Source organism: Ipomoea triloba, chromosome 1 (genome assembly GCF_003576645.1).
Source record: "Ipomoea triloba cultivar NCNSP0323 chromosome 1, ASM357664v1".
NCBI classification, from domain to species: Eukaryota; Viridiplantae; Streptophyta; class Magnoliopsida; order Solanales; family Convolvulaceae; genus Ipomoea; species Ipomoea triloba.
In genome coordinates, this window is record NC_044916.1 from 12,463,427 (window position 1) to 12,491,382 (window position 27,956).

The window sequence follows — 27,956 nt, forward strand, 5'->3', positions numbered from 1 at the left end:
ATGGAGGAGAAAACAATGAATGCAGAAAAAGACAATGAAGATGGACGATGTCTGAGATGAAGATGACAGCAGGGGAAGACGATTGGACGCCGCCTCCGATTTGCTTGCTTCACGGAGGCAGCGGCCGTGAAGAAAACCAAAGACGAGAGAATTCAATAGTGAAAAAAAATGGTTCAATTTTCATAAAGCATTTCTATGTTTTTAAATTGGTCCTTATAAAACAACGTTATTTTGGACTAGGATCCATCATTCAAATTAGACTGTGGTTCACGAATCACGATATAATTTTCATTAAACTAATTAGATGGGGGCGCAGGTGGAAGACAATCGTTATATCGTGGACCACGGTGCACATAGCAATGTGCACCCTAGTCCAAAACGACGTCGTTTCGATGTTAGTGGACTCGGACGCGAATGACTCTAGAGAATTCATTATCTATAATACACATAATCATTATCTAGAATACACAGAACGTTTGCCTAGAATACACAGAATATTTGCCCAGAATACACATAATATTGACACAAAATACACTGAACTCATCCTCCTAACATTCGAATGCACAAACACATCACAACCTGTGTTAATAACATGAATATACAGAATATTGACACAAAATACACAGAACTCATCCTCCTAAACATTCGAATGCACAAACACATCACAACATGTGTTACTAACATGAATACACAGAACGGTTGTCTAGGATACACAGAATGATTATTGCCTGGAATACACAGAACAATTACCTAGAACACACAGAATATTAACATAAATACACAGACCGGCCGAAACGAGAAACGTGATTTCCAAAAAAAGGAACGGTTAGTTTACAATGCTCAAAACGACGTCATTTATGTACGTGGTGTACATTACTATGTGCACCGTGGTGCACAGTATAATTTGCCCGTGGCGGATGTGACTATAATGAAGGCCCATGAATTCTAGCCCAAAATTAAACCAGTAAATTGAAGAAGATATGAGATTGGCGCAACTAAAGACAAAGAAACTTGAACTAAGATGGGCCTACTAAGCGAAACCTCCTTCTTTGGGCAAATAATTGTGTAAATCATAGTTTACATAGTGTTGTCTAGACCATAATAAAAAGTACATTTTAATATATTAAATGTACATTATTTATGTACTGAATTTATATTATACAATATAATGTATATTCAGTACATAAATAATGTACATCCCCTAAATACAATATATATTTTTAATATATTAAAAGTGCATTATTTTTATACTGAATGTACATTATGTAATAGTATAGTCTACACAATAATAATTGCCTACTTTTATTCTGGGCCCTACTTCATTTAGACCAAAATTTAATATAGCCTTGCCATGTGTAAGTTGTAACCCGCAAATTATGCTATAGACCCGGGTCTACCTTGCAAGGTGGACTCATGTCCATGTTTATAATTTTAAAACACCATGTTCATAATTTTAGAACTTTATATTCACAATTTTGTTATAGATTCAAAAATTGTGTTATATGTTGAATATAAAGTTATGAAATTGTGGATATAGAGTTATTATGGAATTGTGAATATAGAGTTTTGTAATTGTGAATATTGAGTTGTAAAATTGTGAACATAGAGTTCTAAATTTGTGATCATAGAGTTCTAATATTTTGAAGTTCTAAAATTGCGATCACAGAGTTCTAAAATTGTGAACATGAATCCGGGTCCATAGCATAACAACCGTGTGTAACCCTAACATTATCAAATCTGATTCCATATTTTAACTTTCGGGGTATTTGATCATTTATTTATGACAGTCGTTATACTGTGTGTAACACCCCGGCTCGGCTATACCGTACATCCGGAGTAGTTACCGCCACACCTAGACTGAACCCAATCAACTCCAGATAGAGTTCACTCTAGATGCACAGGCTAAAGATAAGGAAATTGTTTCATAACGTCATTACCCATCATAACTTCATATATATATATATATATATATATATATATATATATATATATATATATATATATATATATATATATATATTAGCAGCAAAAGGGTAGCTATACTAGCTACAAATATGTATACTGTGTGTAACACCCCGGCTCGGCTATACCGTACATCCGGAGTAGTTACCGCCACACCTAGACTGAACCCAATCAACTCCAGATAGAGTTCACTCTAGATGCACAGGCTAAAGATAAGGAAATTGTTCATAACGTCATTACCCATCATAGTATACTGTGTGTAACACCCCGGCTCGGCTATACCGTACATCCGGAGTAGTTACCGCCACACCTAGACTGAACCCAATCAACTCCAGATAGAGTTCACTCTAGATGCACAGGCTAAAGATAAGGAAATTGTTCATAACGTCATTACCCATCATAGAAAATTGTGATATAGAGTTATTATGGAATTGTGAATATAGAGTTTTGTAATTGTGAATATTGAGTTGTAAAATTGTGAACATAGAGTTCTAAATTTGTGATCATAGAGTTCTAATATTTTGAAGTTCTAAAATTGCGATCACAGAGTTCTAAAATTGTGAACATGAATCCGGGTCCATAGCATAACAACCGTGTGTAACCCTAACATTATCAAATCTGATTCCATATTTTAACTTTCGGGGTATTTGATCATTTATTTATGACAGTCGTTATACTGTGTGTAACACCCCGGCTCGGCTATACCGTACATCCGGAGTAGTTACCGCCACACCTAGACTGAACCCAATCAACTCCAGATAGAGTTCACTCTAGATGCACAGGCTAAAGATAAGGAAATTGTTTCATAACGTCATTACCCATCATAACTTCATATATATATATATATATATATATATATATATATATATATATATATATATATATATATNATATATATATATATATATATATATATATATATATATATATATATATCATCAGCAAAAGAGTAGCTATACTAGCTACTAATATGTACAAAAGTTTTCTTACGACCCATTAGAACAAAAGTTTGGGCTATTCCCGACCTTACTCGTCATAACTTGCCGGGGGACTAAGGTCCCACGAATAAGGGTAGTGAACAACGAACTCGAGAGGGTCGCTCCCCTCTAAAATCTCGATGGGGTAAAACCTATAACACGCCTGAATAGCGTCAATGAAACTCAATGAACTACTGGGAGTAGGAGGACATACAGGTCCAACTGGGTGAACAGGAGCAGGAACAGGATCAGGAGCATAAGCCGGAGCTGGAGGATCAGGAGCGAAGCCGGGAGTATACGGGTCGTCGCCCGCTAGATACTGTACATAATCATCATAGTCTAATATAGGGAACATGAACTCTGATGAGCCACCAGAGTTCCCGGGGCTGCAAGAGCACGACGGCTAAGTAAGGAAATCCATTGTCACTCAAAAGTAAACAAAAGTTTCGAAAATATAATGATTTGAACGCTGTAAGTTTTACCCATGAGTTGAAAATCTACCTGCAACCAGATTATCAACAAAAGAAAGTATAGTAGAGTATATGAGTTGCATCAACATATAATACTTTTCTCAGTTAAAGATAATGGCATAGCTGCCGCTCAAAATCACTTTTCAGTCATTCAGACAAGTTTGCAAAACTTTTCATCTCCAAGAATTTTCACCATTTTTAACTCAAAAGAGAGAGTTCAGCAGCACAATTCAGTGCTCAAAATTCATCACATTTTGTTCTTCAGCATAGTTACGGAGTAGCTAAATTTTCATAGTTAAAATTCACTTAGTTTCCCCCTGGATAAGTGTGAGGCCTTTTTGGAGTGTTCTCCACAACCTCGGGTCACGGCATTCAAGCCTCCCGCAGGTCAATCATCTCAACAACCTCGGGCCACAGCACTCATGCCTCCCGCAGGTCAAACATCTCAACAACCTCGGGCCACGGCACTCATGCCTCCCACAGGTCAAACATCTCAACAACCTCGGGCCACGGCACTCATGCCTCCCGCAGGTCAAACATCTCAACAACCTCGGGCCACGGCACTCATGCCTCCCGCAGGTCAAACATCTCAACAACCTCGGGCAACGGCATTCATGCCTCCCGCAGGTCAAACATCTCAACAACCTCGGGCCACGGCATTCATGCCTCCCGCAGGTCAAACATCTCAACAACCTCGGGCCACGACACTCATGCCTCCCGCAGGTCAATCTCGTAAACAATCGTTGGGCTATAGCAATTAAGCCCTCCCGTGGGTTAATCAAGTCCTTCACAACTTTATCCAGAAACTAAGGTTTTCAAAACATTCTTTCTTTCTTGTACTCAATTAGTATTTTCGCATAACGTCTCAAACGATTATTTCTATCGAACTATGTTTCCAAAATATTCATCTTTGTCAGTGACTTTTCACCATAAATTTCCCAAGTGACAAGGGTTACACTTGTTTCTTAAAAACACGATTTTTCTCCAAATTGATGTACATAATTTACAAAATAATATTTGTTCTCTCAAAAATTGAACTCGGTTGCCCGTAGGCCTTTCAAACATCATATCATTCAGGAGCAAAAACCTCGGAAGAAAGTTCGATCGAAAACAGATCCGTGCACCGCAGCCGTGTGAATGTCCGCACCGCCGGACGCACGGTGGACGCGCGCGTCCGGCCGCTCGGCCGTGATCTCGCATTTTGGACGCCGACGGACGCGCAGTGGACGCGCGTCCGTGGTCGCGTCCGGCCGTTCGGCCTTGGTCTCGCGTACTAGACACCGATGGACGCGCGTTGTAACGCCTCGATTTTCCGTCCAAATATGCCAACTTCGGGCAGCAAAACCGCGTTGTAACGCCTCGATTTTCCACTATTTTCACAAGTATAAGCCTATATGGACATAAATACAACATATACATGCATATATTAGCTATGAACATGTATACAAAAATTACCAAAAATTCCAAGGGTAGTCTCTTGAGCCAACTAAGAGATCCACAAACTTAACACATAATTTTCACATAAAATTCCTAGTCTTATAATTTACTAGCAATTGTTTTCACATAAAATTCCTAGTCTTATAATTTACTAGCAATTGTTCATTTATAAAATTCCTAGTCTTATAATTTACTAGCAATTGTTCATTTTCAAGTGACTAAATCTTATAATTTACTAGCAATTGTTCATTTTCAAGTGACTAAACCTTATAATTTACTAGCAATTGTTCATTTTCAAGTGACTAAACCGACTTAAGGGATTCCTTACCTCCCAAGTAGTTTTTACACCGGAGAAAAGATGGTGATCCCTTTCTTCAATTTTCCATCGAAGATCCTATTATGGAAGCACTTGTGTAGGAAAAATAGCTATGGAGTTCTTGGATCACAAAGTGGAAGAATGAAATTTTCCTTCTCCCTTTTTCCTTCTCTAATTTTCGAAAATGGGGGTGGGAGATGGTAACTTGGATCATAAGTTAGCTAGCATGCTTATCCCATACTTATCCTACTTAATTAATTAAAAATTACTACATGGTAAATAAGGATGCCACTTGTCACAACCCCATGGTGTGCCTTGTAGAGTAAGACTCCCTTGCCAGTTAGGGATTAAATCAGATAAAAGTTCGGAGGAATATAATTTAATTCGGGAAAATTTTAATACCAAAATTATTCTAAAAATAATCCCGTCATTAACCACTAAAATCGAACAATTTTCCGGTATCTCGCGAAATACAGTGGTACGAAGGTCCGTAACAAATTCACTCTTACAGTCCGTTTAATTCTCACTTGAACTAAGTAGGAAGTTCATGCTTAATCGTATCATGCTTAATAATTCATTTCCTAGGGAAATTCGAACTGTATATACATCCTTACAAATTTTACGGTTCGTGACCGGTACGTATATCGCAGCTTATTAATAACTAGTCTCATTTATAAAAAGCCTTCTGAAGTACCGAGAGATCATCTCATAAATGTCATAGCCTAAAAAAATATTTTTCGAACCCTAAACTTATCGGAATAGACGAGGGGTTACACTGTGGACCATGGGTCATGTCTGATACTACAGTTGAGTTGAACTGATATTGCAGTTGTGTTGAACGGATATTGTAGTTGTGTTGAAAGAGAATTGCAATTGCGCGGAACAGAGGCTGTTTCATCTGTATGAAACTGCAGTTCTGTAGAACGAATATTGCAGTTGTGTTGAACTGATACTGCAGTTGTGTTGAACGGATACTGCAGTTGTGTTGAACGGGCCTCTGTTCCGCGCAACTGCAGTTTCCTTTCAACACAACTACGGTATCTTTTCAACACAACTACAGTATCAGCCATGACCATGGTCCACAATATAATTTGCGTATTTATGACGGTGGAACTAAATTTTCTAACTTAAAAATAAATCTGAAAACGAATTCAAAATATAGGGCTGGATTACACAATAACTAAGAAAAAATTATTATTATTATTATTATTATTATTCTTATTATTTAATACTTAGGTGATCCCAAGTTTGTTGGACTAATCTATGTCTACAAGACTCCACCCACTTACGTTCTAAACCAACTTCATTATTTTAGCACATTAAATATCTACTTCAACTTAATAACACTCTTAGAGTCTTAAGGTCCGTTTAGAAATATGAAAAATGACTTCCCAGATTCATTTTTTGAATTTTTCGTATTTGAGTATTTAAAAAAAATAGAATCAAAGAAAAATATTCATTATAATCAACGAAAAAAAGACTCAATTTGGCAAAAATTGTCTCTCTAAATTTTTAGTTTGAAGACATTGTTTCAATTCNAATTCCTAGTCTTATAATTTACTAGCAATTGTTCATTTTCAAGTGACTAAACCGACTTAAGGGATTCCTTACCTCCCAAGTAGTTTTTACACCGGAGAAAAGATGGTGATCCCTTTCTTCAATTTTCCATCGAAGATCCTATTATGGAAGCACTTGTGTAGGAAAAATAGCTATGGAGTTCTTGGATCACAAAGTGGAAGAATGAAATTTTCCTTCTCCCTTTTTCCTTCTCTAATTTTCGAAAATGGGGGTGGGAGATGGTAACTTGGATCATAAGTTAGCTAGCATGCTTATCCCATACTTATCCTACTTAATTAATTAAAAATTACTACATGGTAAATAAGGATGCCACTTGTCACAACCCCATGGTGTGCCTTGTAGAGTAAGACTCCCTTGCCAGTTAGGGATTAAATCAGATAAAAGTTCGGAGGAATATAATTTAATTCGGGAAAATTTTAATACCAAAATTATTCTAAAAATAATCCCGTCATTAACCACTAAAATCGAACAATTTTCCGGTATCTCGCGAAATACAGTGGTACGAAGGTCCGTAACAAATTCACTCTTACAGTCCGTTTAATTCTCACTTGAACTAAGTAGGAAGTTCATGCTTAATCGTATCATGCTTAATAATTCATTTCCTAGGGAAATTCGAACTGTATATACATCCTTACAAATTTTACGGTTCGTGACCGGTACGTATATCGCAGCTTATTAATAACTAGTCTCATTTATAAAAAGCCTTCTGAAGTACCGAGAGATCATCTCATAAATGTCATAGCCTAAAAAAATATTTTTCGAACCCTAAACTTATCGGAATAGACGAGGGGTTACACTGTGGACCATGGGTCATGTCTGATACTACAGTTGAGTTGAACTGATATTGCAGTTGTGTTGAACGGATATTGTAGTTGTGTTGAAAGAGAATTGCAATTGCGCGGAACAGAGGCTGTTTCATCTGTATGAAACTGCAGTTCTGTAGAACGAATATTGCAGTTGTGTTGAACTGATACTGCAGTTGTGTTGAACGGATACTGCAGTTGTGTTGAACGGGCCTCTGTTCCGCGCAACTGCAGTTTCCTTTCAACACAACTACGGTATCTTTTCAACACAACTACAGTATCAGCCATGACCATGGTCCACAATATAATTTGCGTATTTATGACGGTGGAACTAAATTTTCTAACTTAAAAATAAATCTGAAAACGAATTCAAAATATAGGGCTGGATTACACAATAACTAAGAAAAAATTATTATTATTATTATTATTATTATTCTTATTATTTAATACTTAGGTGATCCCAAGTTTGTTGGACTAATCTATGTCTACAAGACTCCACCCACTTACGTTCTAAACCAACTTCATTATTTTAGCACATTAAATATCTACTTCAACTTAATAACACTCTTAGAGTCTTAAGGTCCGTTTAGAAATATGAAAAATGACTTCCCAGATTCATTTTTTGAATTTTTCGTATTTGAGTATTTAAAAAAAATAGAATCAAAGAAAAATATTCATTATAATCAACGAAAAAAAGACTCAATTTGGCAAAAATTGTCTCTCTAAATTTTTAGTTTGAAGACATTGTTTCAATTCATTATTTTCATATCTCTCTCATCTCTCTTCATGCTAGTTTCCAGAAATTATTACACCACGACCACCACCACAACACACCATATTGCTACACCCCCACCACCATCAACACCACTACCAAACCTCACCACCACCACCACCACCAACACTACTACCACACCACCATTGCCACCACTACTATCACCAACACCACAACACACTACAACCACTACTTCTTCTTCTTCTTCTTCTTCTTCTTATTATTATTATTATTATTATTATTATTATTATTATTATAGCAAATAATATATTAATTTTTAGAAAAATGGCCCAACAAAAGAATTATAATTTCTTAACTCTATTATTATTATTATAGCAAATAATATATTAATTTTTAGAAAAATGACCCAACAAAAGAATTATAATTTCTTAACTTTCAACCAAACAGAGAAGAAAAGATAATTTTTTAACCTTTAGCCAAACACTAAAAAATTAAAATATTTTTTGAAAAATAAATCATTTTAATTTTTAAAAAATAATTTTCAAAATTTCAAACTGTGCTTTGATTCAAATCTAAATATATCTCACAATGTCAAAGAGTCAAAGACCTTGTGGTCTAGTGGCAACAAGTTATTTCCTCATGTGAGAGGCTGTGAGTTCGCCTCAGTGGATGCGATATTAACCCTTTGTGCTTCATAGATTGAGAGAGTAGTTATGAACACATTGTAATAGAGTCAGTAGTATTCAAAAAAAAAATGTCTCCCCCATCCTTTAAAAAAAATCTAAATATATCTAGACCCATATGCCATATGGTAGTATATTGTATATTTGTATTTCTCAAATTAGAAATGCATGTGTACGCATCGTCAATTACAACATACATGATACAGCACCAGGCAAGATATTTTCGATGGTAAAGTAGGGAGATGTTTGTAATTTGAACAGAGCAGTGTGGTACTGTGGACCTGTGGTTTCACGGATTCCTAGCCAAGACTTGTAAAATGAGAGAAAAACAAAAGAGAGGAAAAACAATCAATTTGAGTATATTGGCCGGCCACGTACGTACACACACACATAAGCGACATTACGTGTTCAAATTAAATACACATATTTTCTAGATGTAGACGTGACAAATGACATAAATCTTACATATATTTTGCATGATGAAACACCATTATTCTATTAATTAAGAAAAAATTGCATTTTTCTGGTCATATTCACTCTAGGAACGAAAAGTGAACATGATTAGCACTCATGCTCAAATTCTACAATTATCCTATAATTTAGAGACAAAAAGTGTAATTTTTTTTATTAATTAATCTAACTCTTTTTTTTTTGTGACCAAGTAAGTCAGTTAGAATTATTTGAAGGTGTGTATTAAAAAAAAAAACTCTACTTGTATAATATTTTTTTATCTTATTTAATTTATTTTTATTATTCACTTATCAAATCAACTATTTTTTTGCTTATTTTCTTTAATATTTTTAAATTTAATTTTTTGTGTGTTTAATAATACTTTTAATGCTTTTAAAAAAATAATACTTTTAATGTAGTTTATAAACATATAAATTTTATATATTAATATTAAATTTAGTATTATGAAAAATTGAATAAAAAGTAACTCTAGTCAAGTCTGGTTAACCGAACCAGACACATAAAATGAGACAAAGGGAGTAGCTCACAAACTATAAATGATAGTTAAATTGCACTAAGAAAATTATGTGCGCTGAATTTGTCCGAGAAAGTATTGATAAGAATTAATCTCGTGTATTGTATTAATCTGTCTTTAACTCAAGCTAACAGAGATGGATTGCAAAACATACAGTGTTGATCAAAACAACGTTGGACTACAGCTAAAACCCACCGTAAATTAAATATTTGGGGTTATAAGGTTCCGACACTGGGCTACGACAGGGACCGGAAATTGTAACCTTGTTGCATGCATGCTGTTCTGGAAACGGATATCCGAGGTGGACAACCAAACATGAATTTGGCACTACTCTAACTAAACAAACAGGAAAGGAGAAAGACTAAATGCCTAATAGAGGTAGATCTCTACCATCTGATCCTTCCAAAAGCACCAAATTGAATGTTGTAAGTGGGATGTAGTGTTTTATTAATTTTTTATTTCTTTGTCATTTGGGTATAATTACCTTTTTTTCTTAATTGAGAGATTGTTTAGTAGCTTGCATTGCATTTATTTACGTATTTTATTAATCAAAACATAGTGTTTCTCTAGAAGATGGATTTGCTACTGACATTTCTGCTATGGTGAAATCAAATTTTAATGATCCTTAGCAAACTGGAGTCAATTTCTAATGATACAAAAGTTGCTTTATGGGCAAAAGTTCAAGTAATAATGATAACGCATTTTACAAATTTTTGATGCATTTCATTATATTTTCTAACAGCAATACTAATTAACATCTTTTTATTTAGCATGAGATATATAATCATATTTTTTATATGTTAAGAAAAATATCATTAGGATGAAGATAAAAATGAAAACGTGTATAAAATATGGTATGCCATAACTAATAAGGGGTTTAGGGATGTTATTGGTAGAGTGAAAAAATGCATACACTAAGGCTAGTATTAACCCCTATGATCCAAATGCTAACTTGGAAAAAGTCAAAGAACATAAAGAAAATTGGATCCACAACCAGTTTGGAATCATTTTGTAGACAATATTTGGCCCAAAGAGAAGTAGATGAAGAAATCTTGCAAAAAATCATAACATACTAAAGGACGGGAGTGCCAACAAACATACTGTTGGTTCATGTTCATTTGTTAAACATATGCTAATAATAATTTGTTTGAACAATTGCTAGGCTAATCACTAGGACCCAAACCATCCCAACTAGAAATTTTCAATGCAACTCATACTCCTAAGAAATATGATGGCTAATTTGTGAATGGAAAATAAATATGTTAGTCTAAATATTAGAAGTATTATTCTTATTAATTACTTGTGTTTTTATAGTTATACTAGTCTTATATTAATTTCTAATTTTATATATAAAAAATTATGGTGTAGGAGAAATATGACTAGGCTTTGAAAGAAAAATATGGTTGTAATTCTTCTCCTCAAGTGATATTTGATGTTGATGCATGGAAATATGCAATTGGTGACATCAATCGCTCCCATTTGTATGATTTTGGAGCTCTTGAAGGGTGAAGATCTATTTTAGGAGAAAGTTCAACCCAAAGATCCACAACTACTAGTGTACCCAATGTAGTAAATGTGGCATTACAAGAACTTTTCAAGAAATGGTCGTTAGAACAACTCACTTGTATGTTATCTTCTTTAGGCTATTATCCTATGGATAGTGCATTTGGAGACAATGTTCCACCATCATCAAGTGGTGATATTCCAAACACTTCACAAAATGACAGTTAAGGAATTGAAAGTAATATGGGTGGTGATAGACATGGTGATAGGGGTGGTGATGGATACAATGAATTGGAAGCACTATAATAATTTAGTATGTTGCTAATGTGATGCACCACATAGTATTTTGTGATTATACACGTAAAAGGCTAACATCAACTAATTTTTTTGTTATAATTTTGACAAGCTAAACAACCCCAACATATTTTTTGGATTAGCTCGTCTATTGGGTTTTATGTTTTATTAGTAGGATGTTAGCTACCAGCTCTTAGTCTATAATTTAGATATGCTAATCAACTCCAATTTAGAGAAGGATATTAGTTAGCAACTCATAGTATTGGCTCTTTTGTTTTTGAGTAGTGGGGCTTATTTGTTTTAAACTAATGATATCTATGAAGAATTGAATTTACTATTTTATGTTGGGTGATACTTATTTTGTATGCATAAGATTTGTGGCAGGAAAATTATAAATTATACTTGTTAGAATAATCTGAAATGTTAGTATTGCCACCAAAGACAAGGGATCTCTAATGGAATTAATTCTTATTTGAAATATCTATTCATGAAAATTTAAAACATTTATGCCTTTGAAAATTTTATAATAATAAAATCTTTCAATTACTTTGGTAATTTAGTACCAAATTTTATGTATTACTGTAACTTTAATTAGGGGTGGGCATCTCGGTTCGCTTTATTCGAACCGAACCGAACGGAACAAACCGAGCCGATCCGAGCCGAACCAAACTAGTAATATAAAACCGAACGTTTCGGGATTCTTGTAAACCGAATGGTTCGATTTTTAACCGAACCGAACGGTTTAGTAAAAACCGAACCGAACCGAACTTTATAATAATAATAAATTAATAATGATAATACTAATAACAACAACAACAACAACAACAACAATTAAAAATAATAATAATAAAGAAGTAAATATAACTCCCTTGACGCCTGCTTCGTCGTTTAATTCCTATTATCACTGGTATCTCTTAAATTTTTTATTTGATTTATTTATAGCTTGTTCTCTACTTTACACTTTTGTTGTTTGCTACAATTGTTCTTTACCTCACAGTTAGTACTTAGTAGTATGTTTGGACTTTGAATTGCTATTTTTGTTATACAATATTTAGATTTTGGATATGGATAATGTGACAGTATGTTCCGAAAATTAGGAAACGCTAAAATTTGGGACTTAAACTGAACCGAATTAAAACCGAACCATTTCAAATCGAACCGAACTCTAATGTTAAACCGATTGGTTTAAATTTTTTAAAACCGAAACCGAAAAAAACCGAACCGAAAACCGAAATGCCCACCCCTAACTTTAACCAACTTCTTAATAGGAAAAATGACATTTTTTCTCTCTGTGAATTAGATCCTTCCTCGCTAAATTATTCTAAAAGTGACAATTTTCTCTATTTTTGTTAAATGACTTTTGAATTGTTAAAAATAAGTGTAAAATAGGTATTTCAAGAAACTTAAAAATGTAAAAATGAACAAACACCATTTACAAATATTATAATTCTAATTTTAAATTAATGCTAGCGAGCTACAAAAGTAAGACTTAAACATAAATAAATCATTCTTGCTAAATTTGTATTCAAGTCTTAATTGTGTTACTAGCATGAGCTTAAACTTATAATTATAATTTAGCAATAATGAATTATTTGTATTGAAGTCTTAATTTTGTTGTTATTTTACAAGATGAATAGTTCACATATAGCAACAATTGAAGTGTCAATCATATATACAAGGAAAACTTATGAACTCATACGCTATAACTTAATTGACTAACTCTTTAATTACTATTCGACAACATTAATAATCATATTATAATCATGTCACTTTTAACCAAAAAAAAAAAAAAAAGGTTATGTTTGAATGACTCATCAATATTGCATTAATTAAGAAGGCTTAAATTACTTTAATATCTCATTCAAGTATTGGCCTTTGTAGTTGGTTTAAATCTCCTCCAAGTTGTATTGTCTCTTTGATTAATTGATTTTGTTTCTTCTAAAAAAAAATTAATATGAAAATTGTTAGGACATCATTTTTATTATTGATTATAACTATCTACAACAATACTCATCTTATTCTCAAAAAAAAAACAAAAACAATACTCATCTTTACTACTATTCTTATTACAAGTTGAAAATATTTATTTTGATTATATTGAAAATGATTATTTTTAATATTAATTATTTAATATTAAAAATTATACTAAATATTTAGTTATTTTAATCTTTGTGTTTGACATTAATTTAATCGCGCAATTCGCGGTTTATAACTAGAAAAATCAAATAAGAATGAACAATGCGACACACAAATTTTAACGTAAAAATTATTGTGGTAAAAGCTTAACTTTTTTTAACTAATTTTAACCAAATTCATTATATAATGTGTTGTTTATAAGTAGAGAAATAATGGCATGGCCGTGTAGAGAGAGGAAGAGAGATTGTAATATATACGGGTGTCGGAGTGCAAGCTTGTATGTAATTATACTGATTTCATATTATGATAATTGTTACTTGCGTCGTTCCTATTAACTCCATCTAACATGTTTAATTAGTTGATATATTTAGTTAGATTTTCTATTTTGTAATATAATGATTAGTTTCTTTAAATTCTATGTTAAACTTTTACTTAATAATATTTCATTTTTAAAAAAAATTTGTGTGCAATGTCCATATAGAATATATTAATGAATAGGGCAACCCGCCAAGTTAAATTGGTCGGAAAGTTAGCTTAGTAACGTAACTACAAGGTTTCAAGTTAAGCTTGACTTCTTGTGAAAGTTGTCTATTAACTTTCATAATTTGTGTTGGTCAATTATGGACAATCTAAAGGTATGTTTGGTTCGCACATGTGAATCAAAATTAGAATGGGTATCAAATACTTGGTATTGGTGAAAATATTTTGCATGTTTGGTAGTAGCAGGGACGGTTTTTTTATTTGCGTGGCCATGTGCTGGTAAATAAGTGAGACCCTATCAAAGTATAAATAAACTGCAAATTGAAAAAAAGTTGCGAATATTACGGAGTAGAATTTTTTTTTTGAATAATACGTAGTAAAATTTAAATCAGTCATGAAAACCTATTTTTGAGCCAATATAATCACAAATACATATACTAACTATTGGGCCAGGGTTAGACTAGGGGCCCCCAAAATTTTGGGGCCCTGTGCTGTTGCACATCTTGCACGCCCTAAAATTCGGTCCTGGGTAGTAGTAGTGTGGAATGTGAATGATATTAATAGTTGGGGAAGTGGCTGACGAGAAAGGGAATGAAACTCTTATTTTATTAGGGAATGAGTTTTGCAATTAAGGAATAATCAAAACTCATAGTAGTGTTTTAAAAACCTGTAAACCAAACAATAACAATGATTTTGATATGATAGCTAAACTTGTCAACCAAACACACCCTAAATTAGTTTCAGAGTGCGGCTACAGATTTTTCTATAAATGAAAGAATATATTAATAAATGTAGGTATATATATATATAGTCATGAAAGGACTACTGAATTTTGACTTCATTGAACTAAACTTGTGAAATTGTTCCTACTCCTTTGTCATGACCAACCTATTCTAATCCTTTTTCAAACCACCATAATCATCGCCACCGTCCTGTTGGCAGCTGCCGACAATTTGTCTTGGAAAATGTGGACATGTTATTTTATAGTACGGAGTATTAGTTACTCCCTCCATCTCATTTTAATTTAATTTTTCATTATTAAGTTTAGTATTAATATACAAAATTTATATATTTAGAAACTATACTAAAAATACTATTAAACACAAACAAAATCAAATTTATAAATAAGTAAAAAATACTAAAGAAAATAAATAAAGAAGAAAGAGTTTGTTTGACTAATGAATAGTAAGTACGACAGATAAAATGTGACAGATGGAGTATATTAGTCAAATTTCCAATTTTATTTTCTAAAAAGAAAAAGTTTTAACTAAAATTTAACTCAATAAATTTGGACAGTCCATAAGTAGATTGTAAATGTAACTACAATATTATTTATTTATTTATTTATTTATTATTATTATAACAATAACAATATATTTACTATTATTAAATAAGTCCTAGCTTGGGCTGCTTGGTGCAGTGCATGATGCAAGATATGGCACCGATCTCACACACACATTAATGCATGAACTTAGGAGACCATCTCGCAGACAAAAAAGGTTTTATGAAATTTGAGTTGACGACAATCAACAATGTGCAATCTTTGACCAACAATTGAGTCCGACACCTTAATTTTCATCAACTTTCCTTTTCTTTATTAGTGGAGTTTTTATAACCTTGATTTGTGTTTTTGGAGTTGATACAAAACCAAAGTCTTGATTGCCTGCCTCGTTTTTTGTGTTCTAGTTTTGGACCAAAAAACTTTTAAACACTCAACATAAACACAAACTAAATTTTAAAAAAAAAAAAAAACATTAAATAATCTATTTAACATTAGGTCGCCGACAAATAAGACTTTTAATTAGGTATATCAACATGGAAAATGTTTTTCCCTTCCTAACTTTCCCTCCAATATTTTATGTAATTCCCATTCATTAGATATTTATAATTAGTTGATCATACAACTAGTTAAAAAGGAAATTTATTTGTCCAATAAGATAAAATTAGACAACACAAACTCATGCAATTCAGTCTAAAATCATATATTTACCTGAAAGTATACTAGCGTGACAATTATCGTATTTAAAAATAATTTTTTTTAATAATTTTAAATAAAATAATTAATTAAAATTATTATTAAAAAAAACGAATTGCCATCGAGACGAAGTGGCCGGGGAGACGAAGGGATACCAAATATTCAGTACAATTAAATGTGATACCAAATATTATTCATATTGCTATCGTAAATTGAAATTTGCAGACAAAAAAACAAAACAAAACAAAATGATTTTCAAAGCACCGTCAAACAAGTGCCACTTTTTTTCCTATTAATTAATTAATGCATAGTGGATACCAAATCTACACGTTAGATTTGGTCTTCTTCCAAATGTAACACCATCATTCCATGGGAGAAAAGTAATTGTTATAAAAAATACAACAAACAAATTAAAAAAAGTAAAACAGATGTTACAGGATGCCCCACAAATTTTGACTCTTTTGGACTTTATAGTTTCATTTAGAAAAAATATTTTCTTTAATAAAAGCAAACAATTAATATGAAAAAAAGTTAGCATTATTATTATTACTATAATTATAATTAGTATTATTATTTATTGATTTATTATTATTACAAGCAAAAAGGTTTAGGGGAAATCTACCCACTTTTTGTCTGTGGTTGGAAATAAAAGAGAGCTTTGCACCGCTATGGTTGTGCCATCATGCACGTAACTAGTTGTGCATTTCATTCAAAAAATATAACCAAAAAAACAAAATAAGAATATTAATTCACACTCACATGGATAGCTAAACTTGTCACAAAAGTAAAAATTTGTAACAAAATATAAATGTTTGAGTCTCAGTGTCTCACTAGTGGTAATGTAGTAGCAACTTCTCAAAGTAAGAGGAGGCTTCTTGCGCTCAATGAGTAAAAGTCTAAGCACTATGGTTAACATCTTGTATTTAATAATATAAAAACAATTAATGGAAAAAGGGTCAAATAGGCTTATAAATTTTATCTACAAAGTCAATTAGGCGTTTAAACTTTAAAAACGTGCAATTACATCCTTTAACATGTTATATTGGAGCAATAAAGTTCAAAAAAACTGGTAATGACCTACTATTAGAGGTCATTAAAGTTTCGACATCAATTTAATCATCTATGATGGCCTGCGACGGCCGAACTGTCATCTGTCATTGTCTACCATATAAGGTGAACAGTTGATTGCCTTCTCCGGACAAAAGTGACCTAATGCCTCATAATTTTATTTACTCCAAAAGAATTATTGTAAAATTTATTAAAGTTTTTCCAATTAACATTTTTAATTTCAGAATCATAAATTTGTTATTAAATCAAAGTTAGGTGAATAGAGTAATAAATATTTCTAAAAATCAAATTGGGTCTAATGTAATTCAATTTTGCATTAACTAAAATTCAATGCAGTTGCTTAGAAATTAGAGATGAAATTTATTTCAAAAAAAAGAAATTAGAGATGAAATTTATTTCAAAAAAAAAAAAGAAATTAGAGATGAAATTAAAATACATAATAAAATCAAGAGGCAAAAGTGTAAAACACAAGTTCACAAGGAAGTGACAGCTGGCAAATTATTGCAGAAATGATGGCAGAGCACAACAATGAATCCTCACTCTTCGGGAATTCTCATCCGTAACATGCGCTTATTAAAGTCACATATTATTATTATTATTATTATTATTATATAATATTATATATAGGGATGAGGTGCAGTCATGTGGTTAGATTTGAGCCGTTGATCAAATCTAGATCAACGGCGCTCAAATCAATAAAAGTTTTAAAAAAAAAAAAACGTGTCTAGAATAAAAGTGTTAAATTGTGAATCTTAAATTTGTTCAAAAATTTTGTTCTTGAAGGTCTGAGCTAGGGGTCTGGCAAGACCCCTCAGTTCAAAAGTTTTTTTTTTAGGGTCTGAGCTAGAGGTCTGGGAGGAAATGATGGGTGGAGGCTGACGTTGACCTTGTTGCTCACCAGAAAAGAAGAAAGTGGGGTGAAATGACGAAAATACCATCATTATTTCATGGTTTAGGATTTTTCGGTAATTTGACCGGAGTGACCAAAATTAATAAAAATTACATAGTTAAGGTACGAAATTAACAATTTTAAAAATCATGAATTGCAATTAACATGACCCCTATAGCCAGTGGACCAAAATGACAATTTGCTCTAATAAAAATATAAAATAAAAAATTACACATGGCATCCTAATCAGCACAAACTTGTTGTTAACTTGCTAAAAATGCTAATTGCTCTTTTTTCCAAGTTCATAGATGAGTTTGGAGTTTATTCGAGTTCGGTGGCTTAATTGCTATCCCCCAAATAGTTCAGTGACATATTTGTATATTTTCCTAATAATAATAATAATAATAATAATAATAATAATAAAATTGTAAAAGTAATTTAAAAGTTAATAATAATAATAATAATAATAAATAAATAAATAAATGATGATGATGATGATGGTTCAAGTTTAGCCCTTGAGCTATGATATAGGTATAATTTTTATTCCTATTTAACAAGGAGTTGCAATACTACCCTTCATTATTCACAAAGGTAGCGTATTTAATCTTTATTTTGATGAACAAAGTCTTTTAAATAGAAATCTAAACAACACTAATATAGAAAGGGGAAAATTGTATTTTTAATATGATATTCTTGAACAAAAACCTAAACAACACATAGCAAGCTCTTATTACACATTAGAGATGATCTTCATAGATGATTCCGTCGATTTTTGGATGAAGAAGATAACATTTGTTGGGGTTTAGAGTATTCATAATGTAAAATTTAGAATCGTTAATAGTTGAGATAAATACATATGATAATCTTAAATTTTTAAATAGCTCTCAATTATAACTCATGCCACTTTTTTTTTTTTGGAAAGAAAACGTAGCTATTCCATTAATTCATAACATAAAACGTTTACATCAACGATCAATGAAATGGTAAACCATTCCTTACAGTCAGACATAGAAACAACTTTTCTAACTATGCTATAGAAAACTTGAATCGCAGACTGTTTCATAACTAGGAAGCTATGTTCCTTCAAGGAGCTTAAAGCTTCATCAAAAATCTGGGTCTTCGTCATCATTCTTTTTTGCTCGCCCAGGATAAGATCAACACTTGCCGAAACCAAACTAAACGATCCCAGGATAAGATCAACACTTGCCGAAACCAAACTAAACGATTTATGCTAATGATCAACACTTGCCGAAACCAAACTAAACGATTTATGCTAATGAAAAACACTTGCCGAAACCAAACTAAACGATTTATGCTAATGAAATTGAAAAGCCCGTGAAAGTAACGAGAGGAAAAATGCTCGTGAAAGTAACGAGAGGAAAACACAATAATAGAGAAAATAAAAAGTGGGTAAAGTCAAAGTAGGGTTGGGAGTTCAAGACTACCAACACAAACCCAATACTTACCTACTATTATTTTATTCAAAGGGAAAGAAAACGGAAGAAGAAGATCTGTAGCGGTGGTCGGAGGCGGACTGAACTGCGACGATGGTCGGAGCGAAAGCAAACGTAGAAGGTGACCAAAACCGCCGGCTCAAAGCTCCATTAGAGCTCCGGCCGGAGGCCGGCGGTGGAAGCCGAAGTTGAGCAGCAGAGAAAGGTGTTTGGTTTTAGAGAGAAAAGGGAGACTATAATGTGGCATATTTAACTCATGCCACTTCAAATTGTCAAAACCATGTGTGAATTTTTCGTCCAAAATAACATTATTCACTAGAGAAGAAATGGCCATCATTATACCGTGGCCATAGTCCATGTGATAAGGTAAATTACTGACATAATATTCATTTTTAATATACTATCTTAAAAATTAACATTATTTACTATATAAAAATAAATATTTAATATATTAAAAATGAACATTTATCAATTTTTACTTATCTTATTAATGTAGATCATGATCTACGATACAATTTAATTGGTTGGTTGCAATTCGGATCAGCCTAAACCTACTTTTGCATACCTGAAAACTTCACATCAACCTCAAATTAAATAATAAGAATAATAATAATTTGCAGCCAGCTAGATTTTGATGTTGATAAGGTTGTGTTAGTTTAAGCATTATTCTTCACTACTTCCCCCAAACATAATAGGCAAAAGTGGGTAAAATCTTTCAATTTCCATAAACGTTGGTTCCACCTTCTTTAGTAAAATCTTCTTCCATCTCAAGTTTTCTCAACTAAGTAAATTTGTCAACCTGTTTCTGGCTCCATTACTACCAGTACATCAGAGGATTAAAGTAAAAAATTTAAAGATATAAATGGACAAATTTTGCAGTACTAAATTGTGATTTAAGCGAAAAGAATTGATTTTTTAAAAAAAAAATCATGTGAAAGAAATTACAGTATAAAAAACATAAATTTTACCATTTTCAAGATTTACTCTTTTTTTTTAGTTAGCTTCAATTATTCATCTTAGTTTTAGTTTGGTGAACTCTAATGAACGGTCAAGAGTAGTCTTCACATTTTACCAAAGGGGAAATTTTGTTTTCATTTAAACTCACCCTTATAATCCATCCATTTGGATAGATCAACCGTTGAAGGTTGCTAAAAAAATAAAGGGAAAATGGCGAGGTTATATATGTGTGCACGCGTGCGTGCATCGAAGAGGCAAGGAGCCGGATGCTGAAAATGAAATATGCATGTGGTTTGACAGGATATTGTTTAGCTCCCAGGCAAGTCCTTTAGCCCTATATATCGTTAAGGGTAGTTTTCATTTAAAAGATTCATTGCCCAAAGTTTATTGTTTATTATTGTAAGAGTTCTGACATGATGTTGTTTATTGTACTAACTAGTTTTATACGCGCATTGCGCGAATGGGTTAATGTCCAATGTTTTTATTTAAATAAATATTTGAAAGTATATCAATGCAATATTATATAGGAAAAGTTTATACATGGGTAATTGAATATCGAAATTTTTTTATTTAAATATCTAACTTAAAGTATATGAATCCAAGATAATATAGAAAATTCTTTATAATTATTACTAAAATAAATGTTTGCAATCTTGTAAAATCAATAGTCTAAATATTTGGTCTAAAAATAATAGTCTAAATAAATACTACTTTAATTTGAATTTTTCTAAATGTTCTTAATTCTCTTTTGAGTAACATTGTCATTGTCTTCATCTTTACTATTTGTTCTCTTCCTTTTTGTTGGTAGTGTGTTATTTACAATTCGGTTATTGTTGGTAGCATAGATGACAACGTCATGCAATGAGATTATGATATAGGAGATATTAACTTTCCTTTACGTGTTCTGCTTGGGGTTCATTTCGTTCAACCATTATTGTTGAATGAGTTATTGTGGATAAAGAAATCCTTAGTTTAAGAAAAAAGATTAAATAAATTAATAAAAATTTGAAAATTTAAAATATTATGTATTTCAAAGATATTAAAAGGTAGTTTCTCGCTTCAATTTGCTGGGTTATGGATTATTTGAGTACTTTCATTGTCAACAAATCCCCCAAGTAGTTAATATGATTGGTTTCAAACTATTCTTTTTTATTTTTTTCATGGTATTAAAGAAATACTTAATGGGTAAGTTAAAAGTTAACGGAATATTAACGGAGAAGAGAATATTTAACGGAAAACTTAACGGATAATCATAAAAGTAAGGTTAAATTTGGTAATCTCTATTAATAATATTAATCTGAATTATCTTAACCATCTATTTAATTAAATAATTCATCCGAACCATCCATTTGATTAAATAATTTGACCGCCATTTTTTCTACCCATTTTAGGTCTAACTCTCTTTGGCTCTTATTCGTATAGTAGAAATATTATGTTTTAAAAAAAAATCTTTTATATCCTTTATGTTAGTTTTATGTAATTTATATATTTTGTTAAATACTTCTACATATAAGTTTTATATTATTAAACATAAATTATATCATTTGAAATATTTTATTAAGACGATTAAAACAATATGAATATATATTAATTAGAAATTAAATTAACTAAACAAAAATTTTAACAAAATTAAATAGTACTAAAATATTATTATTTATATTACAAATTATATTTTATATTAAAATAATTAAATACAAACTAATAACTTTTTAAAATTTGAAAATCAAAATTATTTTAGTGTAGAATAACATAAGTGTAATAGGTTGGAGATGAATAAAATTTGGTGTAAGAATATTTCTTCTGATGTAACATTTGATGTAAATTTTTTGTGTTTTGGGTTGGAAATGAGGATAATGTGTACTTCAAATTTTTGGTTATAATTACCTGTATAGGGAATAACAAATTTTATGGGACGGAACATTAAAATGTAACATCAATTTCTTTAAAAATGTATAGTATGAACATTAAAATTAAAATATTGTATAACAAAATATGTAACATCAATTTCTTTAAAAAGAAAGTAAGAGAGAGAGAGAGAAACTAACAAGTAAAATACTCCGGTATAATTTTATATAAAATATTAAAAAAAAAAAAAAAAAAAAAAAAAAAAAAAAACTGATCAGTGGATAGCTTCCAGGAACAGGCATAGAACTGGACCATATGTTTAATTAATGGAAATTAAGACTTACGGATGCATATATGTCAGCGTGTGTGATCAGTGAGCCCATTACCGAGTGCCAGGTGCCACTCCACCAACACAGAATTGAAAACTCAACGTGCTTTCTTTAATCCACATTTCAATATCTGGGGCTCTGGCTGTTGAAAATTTTCAGAACACTGTTTTTAGTTTTTTTTTTTTTTTTTTTTGGATTTATAATGCTCTGTATGTTTTAGTACTCCCCCATTTGCTTTCTCTTTGTGCTCCAATTTCCTTGGTTGTGGTTATTTGCAGAGGACCGTACTGTTAGTAGCAGTGTTTAATTTCTCACTCCTATCATCACCCACCCTCTCTTTGCTTTTCCTCTCTGTCTCTTTTTGGGGGCAGCCCCATGTTATCCATCTTCCACACATTCCAGATTTGACACTGGGGTTTAATTTTTTTTCAAGTAAACACCCACATGTAAACCTATTATTGAGTGGGAGTGGAGTAGTGGAGCTTCAGAGAATCAGAGATCATCATCCATGGAGGCTGCTCTCCTGCTAAGGCTAAGGCTTGCTGTAACACTCTCTCTCTCTCTTGTTTCAGTTGTTTCTAGTGTGATGACAGACCCAAATGACTTGGCTATTTTGGGTGAGTTTAGGAAAGGGTTGGAGAATCCTGAGCTGTTGAAGTGGCCTGCAGATGGGGGTGACCCTTGTGGCTCTCCTGCTTGGCCACATTTGGTGTGCAGTGAGGGTAGGGTTGAGCAGATTAATGTTATGAAGTTGGGGTTGAGAGGCCCTTTGCCTCACAACTTGAACCAGCTCTCTAGATTAACACATTTAAGCCTGCAGAACAACCAATTCAATGGAAAGTTACCATCTTTGAGTGGTTTGTCCCAATTGCAGTATGCATATTTGGATTACAACAGCTTTGACACCATTCCCTCAGATTTCTTCAAAGGGCTTGTGAATTTAGAGGTGTTGGCACTTGATGGTAATCCCCTAAATTCCACCACTGGCTGGTCTTTGCCTAATGACCTGCAAGATTCAGCTCAATTGATTAATCTTACACTCATGAACTGCAACTTGGCTGGCCCTTTGCCTGAGTTTTTAGGAAATATGTCATCATTGGAGGTTTTGTTGCTGTCCATGAATCGCCTCTCCGGGGCTATTCCGGGGAGCTTCAAGGACTCTATGCTGAAGATGCTTTGGTTGAATGACCAGTCTGGTGAAAAGATGAGTGGCCCAATAGATGTAGTGGCAACAATGACATCACTCACTAGCTTGTGGCTTCATGGCAACAGTTTTTCAGGTAAAATTCCGGAGGGCATAGGGAATTTGACTTATTTGCAGGATCTAAACCTAAATACCAATAATCTTGTTGGTCTGATTCCTGATAGTCTAGTAGATATGCCATTAGACCATCTTGATTTGAACAATAATCATTTCATGGGTCCTCTGCCTAAATTCAAGGCAAAAAATGTCACTTGTGAATCAAACCCCTTCTGTCAAACCCAACCAGGGGCTTCTTGTGCTCCAGAAGTCGTGTCCCTTCTTGAATTTCTTGATCAGGTGAACTATCCATCAAAGCTTGTTGAATCATGGTCTGGAAATGACCCTTGTGCAGGGCCTTGGTGGGGATTGGACTGTGATGCGAACCGAAAGGTTATCGTCATAAACTTGCCAAAGTCTAACCTTTCTGGTGCTTTGAGTCCTTCAATTGCAAACCTTGATTCCCTTACTCATATATACCTCGGTTCCAATAATCTTTATGGTCCAATCCCGCAAAGCTGGGCTGGCTTGAAATCTTTGGAGGTTTTGGATTTGAGTAATAATAACCTTTCCCCTCCTTTGCCACATTTCAATCTCCCCTCTATGAAACTTTTGTTAGATGGGAACTCTCTATTCAATTCTAATTCTAATCCTTCTGGAAAAAACAACACCTCCTCTGGTGGTTCATCAGTGCCTACTAAAGGCTCGAGTTCTAGTGCTGTGGAAAGAAAAAGCTCCACAAAGTCTCGAATAGCTGTGGTAGTTGCTCCGGTTGCAAGCTTTGCACTTTTGGTCTTTTTGGCCGTGCCAATGTCTATTTACGCCTGTAAGAAGCGTAACAACGACAGAAACCTGCAGGCTCCACCAGCCTCTCTCGTGATTCATCCCAGAGATCCATCTGATTCGGATCGTGTAGTCAAGATTGCAGTTGCAAGCAATACCAATGGGAGCGTTTCTTCGTTAACCGGGAGTGGTTCTGCAAGTGTACACAGCGGCGAATCTCACCTGGTTGAAGCTGGAAACCTAGTCATATCTGTTCAAGTCCTACGAAATGTGACCAAGAATTTCGCCCCCGAGAATGAACTGGGGCGGGGCGGTTTTGGCGTGGTGTACAAAGGAGAACTCGAGGACGGAACCACAATTGCAGTGAAAAGAATGGAGTGTGGAGTTATTAGCAGCAAAGCCTTGGATGAATTTCAGTCTGAAATTGCTGTTCTTTCTAAAGTTCGACACCGGCACTTAGTGTCACTTCTGGGATATTCAGTGGAAGGCAATGAAAAAATCCTGGTTTATGAGTACATGCCACAAGGTGCTCTCAGCAAACACCTTTTCCACTGGAAAAGCTCCAAATTAGAGCCTTTATCTTGGAAGAGGAGGCTAAACATTGCCTTAGATGTTGCTAGAGGAATGGAGTATCTACACACTCTTGCTCATCAAAGCTTCATACATAGAGACCTCAAATCCTCAAACATCTTACTCGGAGACGATTTCAGAGCAAAAATATCAGACTTTGGATTGGTCAAACTTGCTCCCGATGGCGGTGAGAAGTCCGTGGTTACCAGATTGGCAGGAACATTTGGCTATCTAGCACCCGAATATGCAGGTACCTACATTTTCCATTTTAATTTAACCCGTCCTTTAATTTCATTCAGTGGTTAGTATAAATAAATGCTAGGGTTTAGTGCAATTTGATCTCGAAAAGTATCTTGTTTATATATGAGTAGCCTTGCTTAAAAAGTTCAAAGTGTGAGATTTTAGAAGACTAAAGCTGTTTATGTTGTCTGATGATTTTCTCGACCTGTTTGCGTTGATGATTTGATGCAGTTACTGGTAAAATCACGACGAAAGCAGATGTCTTCAGTTTCGGTGTTGTGCTAATGGAGCTTATGACGGGAATGATGGCGATCGACGAGGATAGGCCCGAGGAAAGCCAGTACCTGGTGACTTGGTTCTGGAACGTGAAGTCGAGCAAAGAGAGGCTCATGGCTGCAATTGATCCGACGCTAGATGCTAAAGAGGACGCACTCGATAGCATCCTAACCATCGCTGAACTTGCTGGCCACTGCACTGCTCGGGAGCCTAGCCAGCGGCCTGATATGGGGCATGCAGTGAACGTGCTTGCCCCGCTCGTTGAGAAATGGAGGCCTATCGATGACGATCCAGAGGAGTACTGCGGGATTGATTACAGCCTCCCGCTCAACCAAATGGTGAAGGGATGGCAGGAATCCGAAGGGAAGGACACGAGCTACATGGACCTCGGGGACAGCAAGGGCAGTATCCCCGCTCGGCCTACTGGATTTGCAGAGTCTTTTACTTCTGCAGATGGTAGATAGACGACAACGAGGTATGTATGTATGTAGTGTGCCGCCGTTATCCAATTCTCGAGTTCCGTAGATGTATAGATAGAACCATCTTCTTGTTGTTTTTGTGATTGTATCTCATTGATGGGAGAGTGAAAATTGGAGTTGAGAAGTTGCAGTATGTGGAGGGAGTGTAGGGTGTGAGTTCCATGTGATGTAGATATAGAACAATGGTAAATGAAAGCAAATTGTGAGTTTCTTTACTGCTTTTTTACTATGCAACTGATATGTGTCGAGAAAAATTCGATGTGTAATTGGAGAAGTGAGATTCGAACTCAAATTTAATACCGATATGGCGATATGACTCACTAAGTTACATCTCGGACCTCCTATTGGCCTACTTATGTTGCAACTTCATTCAGTTGCGATGAATTATTGCAACCAGTTTACTTAACCCAAACTTTATTGCACCAATTGGCATCTTATAATAGCAACACCATCAGTAAAAAATTTTGCCTCAAGACTTTTTTTGCCACACCGAGGATGAGGGAAGAAAAAAAAAAAGAAAAAAAATCCAATATGTTAGGACAAAAGAATAAGAAAAAAAGACTATTATAAAAATAGCATATAAGTCGGTTTTATAAAAATTGATGTCGTTAATAATTATATATATATATATATTTAAAAGTTTAAAAATAAAGTGACCCCATCAAAGAAAGCTACTACCAACATATCAAAATGCAAATACAATATAAAAATTCACTTCAACACAAAAGCTTTGGTCTCTGCTAGTCTGCTTAGCAATTATCAAAATATTATAGTTTTGAGTCAAGAAGAAGATGTAGTCATGTAGGTTTATTACCTCTATGACTCTATATAGGAAAACTTCGATGTGCTACAACTCCTCATAATTAGTAAAAGAATGTCATTCTCTAGCTCCCTCATTGTCCTCAACTCATCATAATGTCACAACCCTTTGTTAGCTAGTTGTCATAGACAACACCACAAAGACAACGATTTTTTATAAAAGTGTTGTCTTCTGTTTAAACGACAACAGTTTTGTCTAAAACCGTTGTCTTTGACGTAATGCTTTTGTCAATGACAACGGTTTTTACCGTACCGTTGTCTTTAGTGTGTTGTCTTTGTGCATTTTGTGAAAAGACAACACCACAAATACAACGATTTTTTTTAAAACAGTTGTCTATGTGCGTTTTTTTTTAAGATAACGGTATTTTTAACCGTTGTTGTTGGTGTGTTGTCTTTAAGTGCTCTTGAATAGACAATACTAAAAAGACAACGATTTTTTTAAAAACCGTTGTCTTTCCTTAGTCTTTATTTTTAAAAAGACAAGAATTTTATTTAACCGTTGTCGTTTGTGTGTTGTCTTTAAACGCACTTGAATACACAACACTACTAAGACAACGGTTTTATAACATCGTTGTCGTTGCATGGTCTTTATTTTTTTTAAGACAACGATTTTTTTTAAATCGTTGTCTTTGCTCAGTCTTTATTTTTAAAAAGACAACAATTTTATTTAATCGT

At 33.4% G+C, this 27,956-nt stretch overlaps 1 protein-coding gene across 1 annotated transcript; it reads left to right on the forward strand.

Annotated features, from left to right (window-relative positions):
• The first annotated feature begins 23,047 nt into the window (after window positions 1-23,047).
• Window positions 23,048-26,696, forward strand: LOC116025598 (receptor protein kinase TMK1-like). The gene is made up of 2 exons (XM_031266875.1): window positions 23,048-25,717; window positions 25,939-26,696. The coding sequence occupies exons 1-2, from the start codon at window positions 23,383-23,385 to the stop codon at window positions 26,445-26,447; spliced, it is 2,844 nt and encodes a 947-aa protein (XP_031122735.1). The 5' UTR covers window positions 23,048-23,382; the 3' UTR covers window positions 26,448-26,696.
• The last annotated feature ends 1,260 nt before the right edge of the window (window positions 26,697-27,956 follow it).